The 19,667-nt window shown below is 32.6% G+C and overlaps 1 protein-coding gene across 4 annotated transcripts in view; it reads right to left on the reverse strand.

Moving 5' to 3' along the window:
* Positions 1 to 19,667, reverse strand: part of LOC132708700 (plexin-A4) — a 315,847-nt gene that overhangs the window by 17,671 nt on the left and 278,509 nt on the right. For all 4 annotated transcript variants that reach the window (XM_060681215.1, XM_060681214.1, XM_060681217.1 and 1 more), the window contains exons 4-5: positions 18,689 to 18,817; positions 8,394 to 8,494 (exon numbers count right to left, since the gene is read on the reverse strand). In XM_060681215.1, the coding sequence (XP_060537198.1) occupies positions 8,394 to 8,494; positions 18,689 to 18,817 (230 nt within the window). The remainder of the gene's footprint in view (positions 1 to 8,393; positions 8,495 to 18,688; positions 18,818 to 19,667) is intronic.

Consider the following 19,667-nt stretch of genomic DNA (forward strand, 5'->3'; position numbering starts at 1 on the left):
AAAAAAAGAAGCGATGCTGACATTTTCTCGAGTGTAGATGAAAATGAGATATAATACGGCGTAAAATTTACCAGTTATACGAGGAACAAAGCGTGCCCACATTACATATCTTAATTAGGAGGCTTGAAAAAGATGAAACCGGTGTTAAATGTGACTCAACTGATAAGTTTAAAACAAACGCGCCTTCAAAAAGAGGTAAAAGAATAACTACTTTGCATGTTGGCTCTAAAGATGGTTGGATTCCAAATGGACCTTTCTGTCTGCGAAAAATATTAACGATTCTTCTCTGGATTACCGTGAAGACACTACCGTTGTTTTATTTGAAAGTTGGTTTAAAAAAAAATTAGTTCCATACATTCCTCCTAATAGCGTCATTGTAATGGACAATGCAAGTTATCACAGTAGACAGATGACTAAAACCCCTTTATCATGTGACACAAAAGCAACAATCTAAAACTGCATGAATAATAACGACATTTATTTTCACGAAGATTATACCAAAAAGCAATTAATTGAGATTCTACAAAGCTTGAACTTACAAAAGGAATACGTCTGTGATAATTATGCAAGGAAAATAGGGTATACAGTTTTAAGGCTTCCACCTTACGACTGTATATTTAATCCCATTGAACATGTTTGGCACCAACTGAAATCTGCATGCGTCGAAACAATGTTTTTTCCCCGTGTTGACTCCAATGTCCTCAAACTTATAGAAACCAAAGTTTCTAACATCCCTCCACAAAGTTGGGCAAATTCTGTTAAACATATAGAAAAAGCAGAACAATAGTATATCCATATTGCAAATAACATAGAAGAAATAATAATTAGAACAGGCGATGATAGCGATATCGATACTGATATATTGTGAATAATTTTAATTAATTTAAGTAGGTAATAAAAATAATTTGTAATTTTATTTTACATTTAAACATAATACATACATAAATAAATAAATATTGTTTAGTAACTTTCCTAACAAAACCTCAAATAATTAAATCCTAAGCAACGTACGGACCTGTTCGACCATATTTCATTCTTATAGCTTGCCGGGGTCTTTCGTATCAGTTAGTCACATTCTTATATCTATGAACAGATTTTACCTTGCTTGTATAAATAAATAGACTATGGGAAGGAATTGTTGTAACTGGGGAAATAATAAATAACAATGCAAGTTGGCATCTGCCCGATAAACAAAATGAAAGAGATTTCGTTCGTTGAATAATTATTTAGGCTACTTTTCGGAGAGCTGTAAATAAATTACAGATATCATTGATTGCTGGTAGCCAATCTGAGGACAAAGCCACTTGACGAAGAAGAAGAAGTTTAAAAGGAATAATAGAAAAGAGACATGCCAAAACCATTCCGCGTGTTACGTACGAACGTAAATTAATTAGTAATAACAGTAGCGACCTTTTTTGCGCTGATCCGAGGCGTTTTAATTAGAGTTGGCATTTAAGAAGTTTTATCCGTTCCATTGCCTTGATGATTTCGCGTCGAATTTCCCAAATCGTGTAGCAACAAAACCGTATCCTTGTCCCGTAGTTATTCGATGAAGGGAAAAAAAGGAGCGAGTTCATTGTAGCCGACGGGGGCTTCTTTTGTTTCAAATTCCCGGAGTTATTTTAAAGAGGAAGAAATTCGAAGTTTTCCGCGCCGAGTAGTTTTTTAAAACAAAGTTCGGTCTCGGTGTACAAAAAAAAAACTGCACCGCTTCAAATTTACTTCTATCGTACGTAGGCATACGAGTATTCGGTGGGTAGTAGTAGTTCCGTGTGTGCTTAATTTTGGGGCGTGCCTTCAGTAGATGAAATATTCATGCGGCTTTAATATACGCCCGTATAATTTACAGGGTGGTCATATTGTAAAGTGCACGTCGGATGTGAAATTTTTGATTTGTGTGCTTTATATATAAAAGTTTTTTACTTGTAAGTTGTTTGTTGCTACCTTGTGACCTTTTAGCAACATGAAATAATATAATGATAAATAGGTACTCGTTTAGTAACAGTTATGTTTACGTTTTGTCCATTTAAAAGTCACACGTTATATTAAATACGTTAATAATATTTCCATACACTTCAGCAGACAAAAATGTAATTCTAGCATAAGGCACTTCAACCAAATGGCGTTGTCATAAGGATAACATATTTCGAAAATGTTCAAAAAATTATAATAAAATCACGAAGTATATATATATATATATATTATATATATATATATATATATATATATATATATATATATATATATATATATATATATATATATATATATATATATATATATATATATATATATATATATATATATATATATATATATATATATATATATATATATATATATATATATATATATATATATATATATATATATATATATATATATATATATATATATATATATATATATATATATATATATATATATATATATATATATATATATATATATATATATATATATATATATATATATATATATATATATATATATATATATATATATATATATATATATCCTGCATCCGACTGGAATCCTGCAGACGTTTCGCCAAAATCTCACTTGGCATCTTCAATGCTCGCGCTCCGAAAACACTTCGAACACTCAGTTTGAAGTGTTCGAAGTGTTTTCGGAGCGCGAGCATTGAAGATGCCAAGTGAGATTTTGGCGAAACGTCTGCAGGATTCCAGTCGGATGCAGGATTTGGAGGATTCCAGTCGGATGCAGGATTCCAGTCGGAGTTCAACGAGCGAACGGATGATATCCCGGAATATAGTGTCATCATATATATATATATATATATATATATATATATATATATATATATATATATATATATATATATATATATATATATATACATATATGTATATTATTTTCTTTCTATCCTTTCGCTTTGTGCTGTTATATAAATCTACACATTTTAGTTACCAGTGAAGAATTTTGTAAACTAATAAGCAAATAAAGATGGACTAAAGGGTATTATAAAAAAAAACGTCTAATTAACTAATCATTTGTTAATCTATGGTTGGCATACATGGAAAATACTAACAATTCTCGATTTACACTAAATGCGTAATTTTGAAATGTAATGTAGATGCGAGGAATTTTCGATAAAGCAAACAATATAAAGATAAAAAATAAATTGATGCCTCCATACATTTCTGATAGGTTTAATTACTTGATGACTGTTCATAATTATGATCCTAGAAACCTCACTGATATCAGTCTAGTCAATTGATGTAACTTTATATTATTATTACTTCCTTCGTAACCATTACATATCGAAAACTTATTGTGATATGCCAGAAGATCCCATCAATAATCAGCATATAAATAAAAGTATCAGTCATCTGAAAAGGGACCGTTAAAAAAAGTTATTCGGTAATTTTATTTTGGAAGCTACCCGAATGGCAGAACGGTAGCGAACGCGTATCGTTTGCAACTTTTATTAACACCGAGCCATTTAAGAGAGGAGGGATGTTTTAAGGTCGCAATTATGCAACGGAAAGAAGAAGTGAGAATCGATAACTCCCGAGATGACTATACATATATATATATATATATATATATATATATATATATATATATATATATATATATATATATATATATATATATATATATATATATATATATATATATATATATATATATATATATATATATATATATATATAATGTGGTTATGCGGTGCTGTATATAAACAGTGGCGTAACTTTTTAAATGGAAATCACCTTTACAAAAAGAATACTGCCGCCTTGAGGTTACACGCAATAGAAACTGCGAAATCACTTAGGTACATGCAATTGGAAAATGGTGTTTCCCGTCGGATTTTTACGAACAAACTAAAACTAAACTTTCAAGTGGATGACTTCGTCGTAAAACGAGCCACAAAAGAAACGGCGAAAAATAGTACGAAATAGAGACGAACGACTTGTCAGATTTTTATTATTAAAACAAAAAGTTTCCTGGTTTTATTTTTATGATACGACGCGAAGCTTTTGCCGGATTTACCTCAGGTGGTCTTAACTTTGAAGTAAAGGGAATAATTTTCTAGAACTTTTCGACATTTGTCTCTACACTTTTGATTTTTAAAAAATTGAAGGTTATAAAGTCAAGTCTTAATTCAAATTCGCCAAAATATCACTTGGCGAAACGTCAGGCGAATGATCCTACTCCAGAAACGAACGGATGAACATCCGGATTACCACCAATACACATAGTTCCATCCGTGAAGGCCTAAAACAAAACATTCATCGAATAAAAATTTATTGTGATTGTGTTCGGCAACAGCTGATGAGTTAATTTGTCTTAGTCGTAAGGCTCTTTCAAGGCGCTTTCGTGTTCTTCGAGCCTAGTTGATATTTTTCGTTCGCATATTTCATATGCATGGAATGCTGTAAACTCCTCGCATATCAAATGGAATTTTGTCTTTGACAGACCGAAGATGTTGAAAGATTTTTGGACAAATGGTAAATTTGGTTTTGACGTTGTACTTTTCTAGAACTTTTGATATGTGTGATATGTGATGTTTTGAATGCAAGCAAGGACCGCAGTGGCAAGCGTAGGATTGCTTTCGGTCTCATTGCTTTTGGAAGGTTGTGGTGAAGTGTATTTTTTGATGGAATGCTTAATATCTTTAATGTGGAAATTATTACAGAGAAGAGCAGAGGTAAGGTGTTTTAATTCTGGATTCAGTGACTCAGGCTGAGATAGTTTTACGGCTCTGTAAACAAGAGAGTTGATAAACGATGATTTTTGGGCTGGTGCTGTGTGCGTAGGTTTTCTGTAAACACAATGACCCAATGTTAGGTCTGATTTTCTATTGATAAGAATATCTAAGAAGGTTATTACTAGTTTTCAACTCAATGGTAAAACGTATGTTAGGGTGTATAGAGTTTAAATGCCCAAGAAAATCTACTAGGGTTTCTTGACTATGAGGCTAAATAACCAAAGTATCATCAACGTTTCCATAATTTTTGTTTTAGATAAAAGGTGTAGAGAGTTTTCTTCTCAAAGGTTTCCATAAATATATTCCCGATGACTGGTGATAGTGGAGAACCCATAGCCGTTTGTTCAAAAATTTGACCGTTATAAGAAAAATATGTTGCAGGCAAGCATTTTTCGATTAAGGTGAGACGGTTGGGTTCCAGATTCTCGGATTTTAATATATCTGAAATGGTGTTGAGAGTTTCAGCAATAGGAACTTTGGTAAATAGGGATTCTACGTCGAAACTAACTAGAATATCCTGTGTATCTAGTGTAATGCTTTTTAATTGTTCAATTAAGTGAAAGGAATTAAGTACGAAACTGTCAGTTTTCCCTGTAAAGGGTTTTAATAAGGAAGCTAGATATTTTGCTAGAGAATATGTTGGAGAACCAATGTTGCTGACAGTGGGAGTCCGTAGAGACGAAGAATTTTAGAGTCATGGGGGGTGGTAGATTTTTTCACGGAATTTAATAGAGAAGAACCCTTAATAACAGATTTAAGGTTTCGATCCATAGATGACGTATGATAAATTTTAAGTTGACGATTTGATTCGTCTGTAAGAATATCTTGAATCTTTTCCTGATGTTTATTTGTGTTCATGACCACCTTTATTCCCTCATTTAGCTCCGCCCTCCTCACACAATATATAAGCGGGTATAGAGTAAAATACGAGCCAGTTTCAGTCATGCGTCGAAGAAGTCAACAGGATGATTGGCGAAACGTCAGCAAGCTCGACTCAGCAAAAACAGACGTAGGAGGAATCCAAAAGTTTTTTAAGAAGTACAGGAGGCTTGTTATTTATGATTTTCAGCTTTTGTGGCCTAGTGGGAAGTTTTAACTTTGATTTTTTATCCTAAAAGTGCCTGTTATGACTGGGCACTTATTTCGTTATGCAATAAATGCGAAACTTCAAACAATTTGGATGCTTTCGTATATTTTAATTTCTGATATTTTTAATAATTTTTTTTTCATTTCGAGGGGTTGGTTTCATATTGCCAGCTTCTAATGTAAAATTTAGTTAGTTTTTAAATGAAATAAAATGAATGAGCAAAATATTTCTAAAATCCTTGGCAGTCGTACAAAGAGTGGCCAGTGGCCAATTGGCTAAAAAAAGCAGAATAATTGTTTTTTTTTGCTTTTCCGCGATTTATTGAAAAGGTGGAATAAATTTCAATGCAATATGAGGCATCTCTATAGGTTTTAATAATCGAGTATTCGGGTGAAAATATGAATTTTATGATTATTTGCCGCTTTACTGCCGCGTTTAAAAAACATTGTTTTTGAATTTTTACCGCTTATTCCGCTTGGTTTTCTACTTTTAACATTTTTGTTTCGTAAATCGTCGGCAGCGCCGCAACGGCACTGGAGTTTCGGCGTCGTTCCCGACGTGACCTAATCAAATCGCATTAATCAGGGGAATGTCCAAGATGTATACGGGAAAACCGACCAAAATCGGAAGGGATTAAAAAGGGACGCCGCAAACCGCTTCAAAAAAACGCCTGTAAATCCTGAACGTTAACATGCAAATATGGACGGGTGACGTTGTCTCGAAGCGACGTTGCCGGTTTTCCAAAATTAGGATGTTCGAGAAGCTCACTTACAGCACTTCATTTTTTTTAAGTTTCTAAACTGTATAGGGACACACAATTGCGTTGCTTGGACTTTTGCGCAGACTGGCAATCTGAATGGAATCAGCGTCAAGAAATAAGCATTTCTCCATTCTTCGTTTCTCCGTTTTCTGTTTCGCGGGTTTTAATTCAATAACTCTCGAGCCGTTTGAACTATGTGGCTCAATTTTTGCTCCTTTTTAACAGTCCACTAGACGCACAAGATATTTGAAAATGGCGGCTATCGGAAATTGACGGCCATCTTTTTTTTTTTCGATTTTCGACTGTTTTGAAGCTATCAACTTCAAACTTCGCACACATATGAAGCTTGGTTTCCTGACGGAACCTTTTGAAATTAGGGGTGCTGGGAGGTCGGGAAGTATATAAAAAAAAATAAAAACTGCGTTTGCAAGGGTCTAAGAAAAAAATCATTTCTCGAAAACCGTTTAAGCGACCGAAAAAAAATTCTTGAATAGAAAGACGCAGAAGATTCGGCTTCATGAAAATTTTTCAAAAATGTACCGGGTGCGCCGCAAATCTAAAAAAACTGAAAAATGGGTATCTCTATTATTGAAAATTGGCTATAACTGAAAGATTGTACTTCGGATGTTAGTTCATTTTACACGACGATATAGCCCGCATAAATAGCTAAAACTTTTGTATTTAAGGTTTTCACCTGTTGTATAGGGTGTTCAAGATATTAAGTGCTATATTCAAAAATTAACAGGTGTCTCAAATTTGCAGCTATCGACGTCAGATTTGGCAGAAGGGTAGAAGTTTACACCCGCATTTCATCTGTTGAAAAAGGACTTACTCAAATCTCGCAAAGTATTTTAAAAAAAAAATTGAATTTTTTTTGGTATATTTTGACTTCCAGAAAAATAATATTTTCTCGAAAACTATTAACCCGATCGGCTAAATTTGTGAACCAGGAAATGCAGGAGATCTGTGGCCAAAACTTGTATTTCAGGCAATTTTTCCATTATATATATGGTTCTTCAATTATACACAAAATTAAAGACCCTGATAATCGTTCTTTTCTCTATTAAATTATTAGCCGTAAATCAAAATTCATGAAAAATATGGCCAATTGGTCACATCGGCACGGTTTTCGTCTATCACATACGCTGTTCGAGATATTTGAAAAAATCCAAATGAAAATCACCATTTCTTTCCCTCGATCTAGACGCGATGACGTCATTTTCTATTACCATGTACTGCACGGTTTCAGGAAACAAGTATTTTCTTAAAAACCACCTACTCTATTGTTTGAATTATATACTGGGTGTGTCGTTTATTTGCAAAACAATCTGTAACTTCCTAAAAATTTCCGTTTTTGTGGGATAAATGATAAACTGATAAACATGCGATAATTTGATTTGAACATCGCGTCGGGAGAGAGTTTCAGGTTTCGTCAATTATACAGGGCGCGCGAGATATTTGAAAAAATATCATTCGACAACGTACAAATTTTAATATTTAACAAAGTTTGCCGTAACACTGAAGTTCGGCGAAACTTGAAAGGCACTTTATACAGGGTGTATGCACAATAAAATTACATTGATTTTGCGAAAGTTCCATAGTAGTCCGTACAAGGAACCGCGAAACTCCTTCTTTTTGAATTACAAAGCAGCTTCTCGCTACGCGCTACGGATTTGCCCCAGCCAGCGACGATTTTTCGAAAGCAAACTTGTTGGATTAGTGGAATTTGATAAAATTGCATTTTCTGATTCTCCGCAACTTTAAATAGAGCACTCAACTTCATTCACCCTGTAGAACGAAAAGACACTTACTTGTTTTCCAGGGAACACCATCCGCAATATGGATCTTTGACTCCGAGGCATTCCATGCAGTTTCTGTAAACTGTACATTCTTGCACTTTCACCTTGGACACCTGGAACAACAAAAGGTCAACATTAGGAAAAATATTAATTAAACTGAAAATGCGAGACGAGCCTTCTTAGTTTTGTAAATTGGAACTAAATAAGTGAATGAATGAATATATCTTGAGCTATATAGCCCTAGAATTAATTACCCCCAAACTCCCAGCCTCACTTTTTACATGTAGTTCCAGATTTTGCCGGGTTTAATTGCATGACATGTTCACTCGAGATCTTCCTAATTATATCTAAATCTTTGTTTATTATCTTTGTAGGCTGTGACTATGACCTCCTCTAAAGCCAGACTGACTTTCATCAATTAGATATTTTCATTTGGGTTCAGCATTGTCACTAATAATTCGCGAAATCAAATTAAATTGCTGATTATAGTTCAAAATTAATATTAACAATGTTATCGCGTAGCTAGTGGTCTTAAATAATTATTATTTTCATTTTTTTATTAAGGAAGCCTTGATTATTATCCTCTAATGAAAATGGTTTCAGTATTTTCCCCGATCCGATCGATTTCTTTAATTAAATTACTTTCAACGTTGATTTTTCGATAGGGGTTTCGAATTCTGATCCGCGTGCCCGAAACACATCGAATTAAAGCAGAAATGGTAAATAAAGGTCGTAGGAAGTTTATATTGAGTTTGATAGCTGCACAAATACCTCAGCATCTAAATTTAGCTTCAGATCGTCTGATTTCGTTATAAACATATACGACGAAGTACCAATATTTATAGTTTTATTGCCTTTCCTGATCAAATGGGATTAATTAATTTTTTATTTTTAACCTTTTTGGTACATTTTAATAGCAAGAAAAAATAAAGGTGGAAATAATTTCGGTTATCGCGTTGTTATTGATTTGGCTGACCCAAATAAATTATTAAGGTTATCGTTTACGAAGATTATGAGTTGGATTCACTGTTATAGGAAATGATTTTATAAATATCCTTCTCAGAAGTTGATTTCGAATACCAATTTACGACATTTTCGCTCTTATTTGGCCGCTGTGGAAAGAATTTTGTTTCATATGTTCGAAGATACGTGGCAAAATATCAACAATTATGTTCTAAAATAGCAACAAAATGCCGTATTTATTATGTAATTTAATATTTGAATAATGGAAACATAATATTAATGTAATTCGAGATAACTGCAATCCGCAAGCTCATATTCCTATTCAAAACAATATCAAAGGAAATAAGCAGTCGATAATCGCAGTGACAGAACATGAGTGAGTAGTAGAAGTATAGTAAAATTATCGAAAAATCTCCCAGTTTCCCAAAACTAACTCCCAGAATGCGCATTTGAAAAATAGAGCAACTAGCGCCGCTATTTGTTAGTTTACTGAAGTAATTCTCAAATAAATAAAAAAAAATAGCATAGGTTTACTTTTAAATTTGAGTAAGACATTTGATTGTCTAGGGCCTAGACTACTCAGAAATTATGTTGCATAAAGCAATGGAATTGCAAATACTGGCATGAATTTTATTATTTTTTTGTTTGAACGATCTACTAAGGGAATAACTCTTTGATTACAAACTTTGCTGACGACACGAGGTAAAAAATCAAAAAAGGCATTTGACGAAATAAATTTGTGCTTTACGCATAAAAAAAGCATAGTAAATGGTTGTAAGAGTAAAATTATTTTATTTCGAACTAGGCAAAGCCAGAGCTAAATAAAACAAATGTTGAGCTTATGGAAAAAAAAACAAATTTCTGACATAATAAGAGTTTTATTGTATCATAAGATCATTGAAAAAAAAAACAACAAATGGCTAAATGGTCTGCACCTTATATAGTTTTTTTAATACAATTATTACGTTTAAAAATTATTATAAGTGCATATAAGTGCATTAAGATATATGATCATCTACCAAATTCTGTGATAGCGACACAATCAGAAACAATACTTTGGTTAATTACATGGCTAAGTGGTCTGTACCTTATATAGTTTTTTTTTAAATACATTTGTTACGTTTAAAAACTATTATAAGTGCATATAAGTGCATTAAGATATATGATCATCTACCAAATTCTGTGATAGCAACACAAACAGAAACAATGACATGGCTAAATGGTCTCTACCTTATATAGTTTTTTTCAAATACATTTATTACGTTTAAAAATTATTATAAGTGCATATAAGTGCATTAAGATATGATCATCTACCAAATTCTGTGATAGCAACACAATCAGAAACCATACTTTGGTTAATTACATGGCTAAATGGTCTGTATTTTATATAGTTTTTTTTTAAATACATTTATTACGTTTAAAAATTATTATAAGTGCATATTAATTGCATTAAGATATATGATCATCTACCAAATTCTGTGAGAGCAACACAATCAGAAACATTACTTTGGTTAATTACGCGGCTAAATGGTCTGTATCTTATATAGTTTTTTTTTAAATACATTTATTACGTTTAAAAATTTGCTAGAACTGCCCAATGAGTTTGCCCGATCGTGTAGAATTCTTTATGCGCATTTTGCTATGGGTAGGGGAAACACATAATTTAACTAGAATTAAATAATGAACGTATTACGTTACCGAATTCGTGTGGGGTTTAAACTTCACGTTTTGTTGGAATTTTGTGGAGCCGTACCAAAAAAAAAAGACGGGCTGATTTAGACTTAGCAAGTTAATGGTCGGCGAACATGCCAACATGCTACCCGAGAATAAGGCGAAGAAGGAGAGACTGGCAGAGGATCAACAGCATCACCAACGCTACAAATTAATTATTTTTCTCCGATAGAGACTTAATGTAGAAGCTCCGCGGCATTTAAGGAAAAAAAAATGAATGATGCGGGGCGGTAATCTTTTTTTGTTTTTTTTTTGCTTAGATCCCGATTGATGGAGGGCAAAGGAACAAAGGGAGTATCGAATGTTCTGTCGTAGCTTACATAGACAAAATATTTGTTGTTTTTCGGCTTTATCTCTAGACCCGAATTCTGATACTCTATTTTATGGTTGTCGAATAAATTTAGACACGGTAGACAATTTTCGCTAAATGAGCCGCAAATAACTTGAACAGGGAATTGGAGGCGCCATTTCCAATAAAAAAATAAAGCTTTTGTTGAACACCTGTTTAAAGAGAAACATTTCTTTAGAAATTATTACTTTTTTCTTTGTTGAAATATAGAGTGTTATAGTAACCAATTATTTTTGAGCATCAGATAAAAGCTTATTTCGTTAATATTTGAATTTGAAAATACAAATTTAATGTTAGCTTGGCTTTTGACGGTGATTATCTAAATGATCTGCAGGTGGCAAAAAACATGACCGTCCGTAATGTAGGACAAACAATCAGGGTTGGACTTGTAAGATTTTAAAAATATAAAGATTAAATGTTATATTATTCATTTTGGTATAATAAAATTACATTGATACCATTAGAAAATACGATGACTTAATGGAAAACATATACATAGGTATGCAGGTCGTAATGACTTTTTCTTAGTTTTTAATAAATTGCTTTATTTCGCAAGCAAACGCGACCAGGAAATCTGCAGTCGGAAGGAAGTGCGAATATTGCTGATTATTAATGAGGCAATTCAAAGCACCTAATGATATATTTAATAATCAGCTCTCATTTTCCACAAGAGTTAAATTCATCAATTCATATATTAGGTAGGATATGGTTATCCCTGTTCTCTATTTTAAATTTGATCCATGATTTTTGGGACGTCCAGTATATCAGTTTTTTGATAAATTTAAAAAGAAACAGATTTCAAGACACTCTGTTTTTGTCTTTTGTGGTTGTTTTTAAATATATCACTTCTTCCCTGTTTTTGGTTTGATGTGTAATAACAGATTATCTGGACAATCTGGACAATCTACCAAAAATATGAGAAGTTCAACTAACAAGTGGTCAATAAGTGTAAAACGAAATACAATTTTAGGATACGTCTGCAAAAATTGAGAAAAATTATAGAATAAGAAGAATTAAATGACATTTAAACGACTTTTCAAAGCCTCATTTTAATGTAAATTAAAATTTACTTGTTTCTTTGGTGATTTTTAGACTAGGACTGCATACTTACTACAGACTTATCAAAATTCAAACTTTTGGTTTATCATTTATCTGTCTTGAAAAGAATATAAATTGCTTAAATAAAAAGCCAGAAGCGCAGGTTCCAACTTGTTCATGGAAATTCTGATGATACCCATAGTAATTAGTGTGTTATTATGTGTGATTATATGAATCAATTCCATTAATAAAATATTATTTTTTCAACTGTCAAATAGCCTAAATAATATTTCTTTCGGCGGGCTACGGAAATAACTTTTTTACCACTTGTATTATTCATCTTAGTTGGGAACTAAACGGGAAAAGTTTGATGTGTATGAAAACTGAATTATAAATGATCCGTTACGAGTTATGACAAATCGATGTCCTTTAGATAACGTAATATTGAACTGTCCCGAATAAAAACATTACGATCTTTTCTATATTTCTTGATGAGCATTTTCCATGACAAATGGATAATTTGTTTGTTATCGAGGCGAAACATATAAAATACTAATAATTTGGCCGTATCCTTTGTTTCCAGCAGCTCGATAGTGTACAGTAAGTTTGTCGGGTATCAGGGAAACCCAGTAATTTTAAAACGTAACATCTTTTTTGTCGCAAACTTTTGTTACGGAAATTTACTTGATTATAACGAGCGCTTCGCCAAAAATATATGAATATTTAATACAAAGGAAAATCTATGCGGAAATTTCCGCGATAAATTTACATCTCTATTAGCGTCGCTTCTACTAATAAAATTTTAAAACTTGACATAATTCCAATAAAACTTGCTTATAGACGTTTTATTGGATCTTTGTTTCACTATCCATGGTTAGCTGATATCTTTGACACACATTTATTATTTATTGTCTTTCGGCAGATGAAGAGACGATGTAGTTTATAGCTGAACAACATAGTGTTGTTTATCAACAGCATGATTAAAAGATCTAAGGAGAAAGGTAAATACCAGCAAAAATAAAATTTTGAAACTAAAACTACTTCGGATCGTTGGTGAGTTTTATACCAGACGATATCAGAGCTGCCAAGAATTGAAAGAAGAACCCAAAGAACTAAGAAAAGGCACTGGTGTCGTGAATCAAGGATTGGAGGAACTACCTGAGATCACTGTGGAAGAAATAAAAATGTCCCTCAGGAGTATGAAAAGTAACAAAGCGCCGGGAGAGGACCAGATAATGATCGAAGCAGTAAAACTGGTAGTGAGAGTAAAGAACTTTTTAATATTTGCCTTTTTAATAGTTCTGTACCAGTGAGTTGGAACGATGTATTAATGGTACTAATATATAAAAACGATTGAAAAAACTAGACTTTTAGCAACCTGTAGCGCAAGACAGATTTAGGTCAGACTAGGAAACAAACGATCACGTAATTGTGCTTAAATTACTAATAAAAAAAAACGATAGAAACGGATACAATAATGGTGACAGAACAATAATGGAAACAGAAGTTGGGAGGAGACGATACAATGTCCCCAACGCTAGTCGCCGCCACTTAAATATGCCTTTAAAATATTAGACAGTTCGAACATTGGCATTAAGATCGATAGAAAAATGTAACGCAATAATGATTGAATAACTGAAATAGGCGGCAGAGAAAGTTGGATTAAAGATAAACCAACAAAAAATGAACTTTATGGCCTTTTTAATCTTGGAGGCTCCATCACACCGGATAATCATGTTGTGAAGGATGTTGGCGAGTATAAATATTTGTTCCATGAAATAAGAATTAGTAGAGATAACCAGACGCGAAATTTACCAGAAGAATAGGATGGGAACTGAAAGACTCACTCTGACTAAAAATGTCGTATCCAGACTCAGAGGCGCTCAAAGAAAACTGGAAAGACGGACCAATGCTGAGTATCAAGCTGTAAGATCGTATAAGAATTATCACACTTAACCAAAACTTATACAAGAAGGGGGGGAACACATCCATTACGTTCGAGCGATGACATTGGACTCAGACTGCTCAAAACCGAGCAAAATGGAAGCTTTTGGGGATGGCCTATATTTAGCAATGGACTCAACAAGCTGGATGATAATGGTGGATGTCTAAATTCTCGAACAACTTGGTTTAATGGAATTAAATAAAGACCGATGTGTCATTAGAAAATAATAATAAATATAATAATAACAATCTATATATATCAAAATCAATTGCTGTTCGTTAGTTTCTCTTAAAACTCGGCAGAACGAATTCATCTGGAATAGCTGCGACTCTGCTTGAAGATGGACGAACTGCACATTCTTGAAATTACCATTAAATATGCAAATCACCGAAACACCAATTTGCAACATCGCGAAAAATAGTGCAATGGCCTAGATCCTACAGTTCTGCAAATTTATTGTTTGGGATGAACGCACAATGGCCCATAAGAGGTCACTGGAGGCACTGGACAGAACGTTGAAAGATCTTCGTGACAACTAAAATATTTTTGGTGGGACCATGATTCTGTTGTCATGTGATTTTCGTCAGACACTTCCAGTTCAACTGTTGCTGATGATCTAAATGCATGCCCTAAATGGCAGTATGTAAAGACACTCCAATTAACAACTAACATGCGAGAATTTTTTCAACAAGATGAAACTGCAAATGTGTTTGCGAAGCAATTGTTAGATTACAGATTTTTGTCACATCACAGACTCAAAAGAGATATAGCGCAAAAGTTCAACAACCATAATTGGCGGCGAAAAATAAAGATGTCGGATCTCAATGCGACCATTCAGAATTTTCTTCCAGGACAGTTGCTTTCCTTCAAATCAGTCGACACCGTTATCAACCAGGATGACGTAGTCAACTATCCCAAGAAGTTTTTAAGTTCACCGGAATTGTCTGGATTACTACCTCACAATTTGCAGTTAAAAGTAGGATTAGTTGTCATCATGCTGCGTAACATTAATCAACCTCGACTGTGCAATGGAACAAGACTTATACCTTATAAATAGTCAGTATTTCAGGAAAACTCTGTTTTGTAAGTAAGCAACATGAAGTGTCGAAAATAATAATCAAATTTCATGCTTCATTCAAAATTTTCAAAAAATTATTAAATTCGGATTGGTTTTGTTTGTTTTAAGATTATTTAATACAAAAGTTTAGGTGTTTTATTTATCTATTGAGGCAGTACGAAGTCTGTCGGGTCAGCTAGTAAATAAATAAATTCTAAATTTTAAATAAAATAAATTATAAATAATTGACGCGCTGTATATTTTTACGTTTTTGAATTTCTGAGATAATTCTATCCAGAAGCATCCAGCGACATTTTTACTACAGAGCTCTGTAATTCCGTATATTAAACCCGGCAAAAAATGGTAACATGCGGAGGTATTTTTCTAAAGCGGAGATTCCCGTTCCTTCTATGTTGTTTTCGTCTCTTTGGTTTATCGTTTCGTATTCATTTTTGTTTTATCCTTTGTTGCGTCATATATATATATATATATATATATATATATATATATATATATATATATATATATATATATATATATATATATATATATATATATATATATATATATATATATATATATATATATATATATATATATATATATAGCCCCGTTTCTCCTAGAAAACATTTTTTCGAAAACAGTGTGCACTTCGCACGTAAAAAAAATTACACGTCACGAAAAGTTGGGATTGCAAAACGAACGAAATTTTCATTTCTTCCGTTGCGCAGAGGGCAATTAAAATTAATTAAAATATCATAGATGACACCTCGTGCCTGAATTATATTTTAGTCAAATGTACTGGGTGTCCTAAATTTACAACAATATTCAAAATCGAGAAAATCAGCAATTTCTTTTGAATTTTTTTCCGGTTCTATTATAATTTAAAAAAGACACACTTTATCATTGCAATTATTAAGTATGACGTTTCGGTTTTGTATTATCAATTTCATTTTTTTATTAATGTTTGGTAGGCTTGTGGAATAATAAAATTGTCCGTACAATAATACACGAAGGATATTAAATAATATTTTCGAACAGTTATAACAAAATAAAAGAAAATTTCTTTTGATCATAAATTGCTTACTTTGTCCCGAGTTCTTGCTATAAAGGGTGTTTTTATGGTTTTTATTGAACTCTGTAGAAAAATATCTAAATATGTAAAATATTAGAAGATTCTTTCTTTTGCACATCAGTTGCAAATTAACAATGAACAGAGTGAAGTAAAATAAAGATATATGAAATTCGAAGAAAAATGGAAGCACAAATGGGTATAATACTGCTAGAATCTTTTTAAAAAACCCTCAAAAGAGTGTAAATATAGCATGTTTGAAAAAAAAAGTAATAAGCAGATTTGGGGTTCTTTCTCAACCATTGGCATTCCGATATCAAATTTTGAGCCATATTCCCAAGAATCAAGAAAATTGCATTTTAATTTGTTTTTCCCCAGGTTTCAGATGAAGCCCAAGAAGCATGCAATAAAGTTTTTAAAGAGAAGCTACTTCAAAATAGAGAGTCCTTTTCTCTATGTCTTTGTTTCTAATGATGAAGGTCCCTTTTCTGGGTGCGAAAGTTATTTAAAAAAAAATAAATTTATCATCAACTAATGGTGACACCTTACATTCTAAACTAAACACCTTTAGTTGATTGATTTAAGATAAACGCGTAACGTTCATCCCTCAGCATTGAACCCCAAATATCGATTTGTGAGAAATGTTCGAACCCTGAGGCTTGCAGCCGCCGGCTAGTGTACACGTTGGACTGTACCTTGTTCGCATTGCCCATGAGTTACCATTTACATGTCCTCTGATCCGGGAAAGCTTTCTTTTTGACAATGAACCCGATCTAAACTCGAATGTTTACGGTATGGAAACAATATCCATTGTGTGCGAGTGCGACAAATTTTATTTAGAGTGAGATGGGTAGTAACGAGGATTCTTAATTAATGGCGGCTTTTTATTGTTTTTCTTTTTTTTTGCATTGGCCTCTGTCCATTTGGTTTTATAAATAAATAATAACAATTATACTTCCATTGAAAAATGTCGTGGTTCCATGAAAAAATCGATTTTTCCATTGATAACTATGAAACTATTAATTTTAAAAATATTATATTATATAGAAAGGTGTTTTGCAAGTGTTTCTATAGACCCATAAAAATTTTCAAAAAAATTACCAAAAGCACCCTAACACCCTGAAGTAGTAACAGGAAAATTGTGCCCTAAACACATATTTAGGAAGGAGAGTTTTCTTATAACAGTTATTGATTATTAATAAGTTTTTTTTATTTTTTAGGCTGTAGAGATGCGTTTTTTTTAATTGTACAGAATAATATAGTGCATTTTCCAGATATTAATATTTTTTAGGAAGGTTTGTCTCGGGCTTTTTAAAAATGATTTTTTTTACTTTTGTCTGCAATATGCGTTTGGTAGTTTCTGTTCATTCTTAAGTTCACTATTGGTAATTTGTTTATAATGTGTTCAGGTTTCAAAGTAATTTATGAATGAATGATCGGGTCTCTTTTTGTAACGTCATTGCGCTGAAAATGAAAAGAACTGCTTTTACGTGTTTCCAAGGGTGCATCAATAAAATGTAACGGTGAAGTTGGTATTAAAACTATCGCTGATCGAGTATAGTTCGTATGTAAGGTTGCTGGTAAGAACGACAGTTCCACGTTACACGTATAGAGGAAAAATTTACTCGGATGAGAAAAAAAAAAACACCTTAACGCCGATCATTTCCATCCAACCCGGGGGCTGGTTTTATTCGCCCCCTTAAAAATGCAAAATCCCGTCGCGTACAGCCCTTAAAAGCGTGTCACGTACTCAATAAAATTGTAAATTAATCCGGGTTAATTATGGTCGCGTAGCGTTATATATATATGGGAAGAAAAACGTGGCGGGCTGTATAAACAGTGAGTTTTTTTATGTTTCCGTCACGTTTTGTCAACATTTTTTTAAAAATCATTTTAGGTTATGCGTCTCATGCACCTCTATCGCCGACGCACTATTGAGACACCCGGTATATTATATTTTCCCGCCAAAAATCCGTATTGACAGAACGAAGGAACGTTAGTACCCCAGCAAAAAAAAATGCACTAGCAAGAATAATGAGTACCGATATAACCAAGAACTTTGGATATCATATATACAAGGGCGCTTCAAAATGTGGCAGAACGCTTCACTGAGTTATTCGGAGTAGTGCATTTGATTAGCAATCGAACTTACTTTCTTTTCGGTCATCACGTAGAGATGCATGAGTTGGGAGTCGAAATGCAAATCCTGATTGACCGGCGATCCTTCTTCGACGATTATGTCGCCATATTCAAGCCCGGATGTTTGAGATTCGACAACGACCTGAAACAAGAAACGAAAACAATGTTTAGTGGCTGAAAACGGTATAAGAAAGGGCAAATGTTTAAAAAGATAAAAAAAAAGAGTAACTTTTGGCCAATCTAATAACCAGCAAAGGGTATCGTTGTTGAAAAGTCTTCCCTTAGTAATTTATACCATTTTTAAACAATCAATTATTATTTTGCGAATAATTAAAACCTAGTTAGTTAATCTAATAACCGACAAAATGGCTCGTTTTTGGAAAGTTTTCCCTAAGTAATTTATACAATTTTTAAAAAACAAACCCTCAATTTCATCAATCAACAATTTAATAAAATTAAATAATTTTCAAAAATTATCATTTTGCGAATAATTAAATGTGTTTTTCACACTATTTTACCACCTTTTTTCTATTAACCAGTAATTATTTGTATTTAGTTACTAGTTAGTTAATCTAATAACCGACAAAAGGACTCTTTTTGGAAAGTTTTTCCTTAGTAATTTATTCAATTTTTTGAAAAATAAACCCTCAATTTCATCAATCAACGCTTTAAAAAAATTAAATAATTTTCAAAAATTATTATTTTGCGAATAATTAAATGTGTTTTTCACACTATTTTACCACCTTTTTTCCATTTATCAGTAATTATTTGTCTTAAGTTACAATTTCTCAGCTCTGAGTTTTATTATAGGGCAAACAAGCAGATGTAAATAACTGACAGTGTTACTAAATTACACTGTAAAACTAAGCTAACCAAAACTAACCAAAACTTGAATTGAAAAAAACTCATGTTAATTTTATCGAAACTTATAAGTGCTGCAAAACTGTTATATAAAAAAATATTATCATACCCACGAACTTTTTGGTTGTAAT

Source organism: Cylas formicarius, unplaced genomic scaffold (genome assembly GCF_029955315.1).
Source record: "Cylas formicarius isolate icCylForm1 unplaced genomic scaffold, icCylForm1.1 PGA_scaffold_12__32_contigs__length_19106922, whole genome shotgun sequence".
NCBI classification, from domain to species: domain Eukaryota; kingdom Metazoa; phylum Arthropoda; class Insecta; order Coleoptera; family Brentidae; genus Cylas; species Cylas formicarius.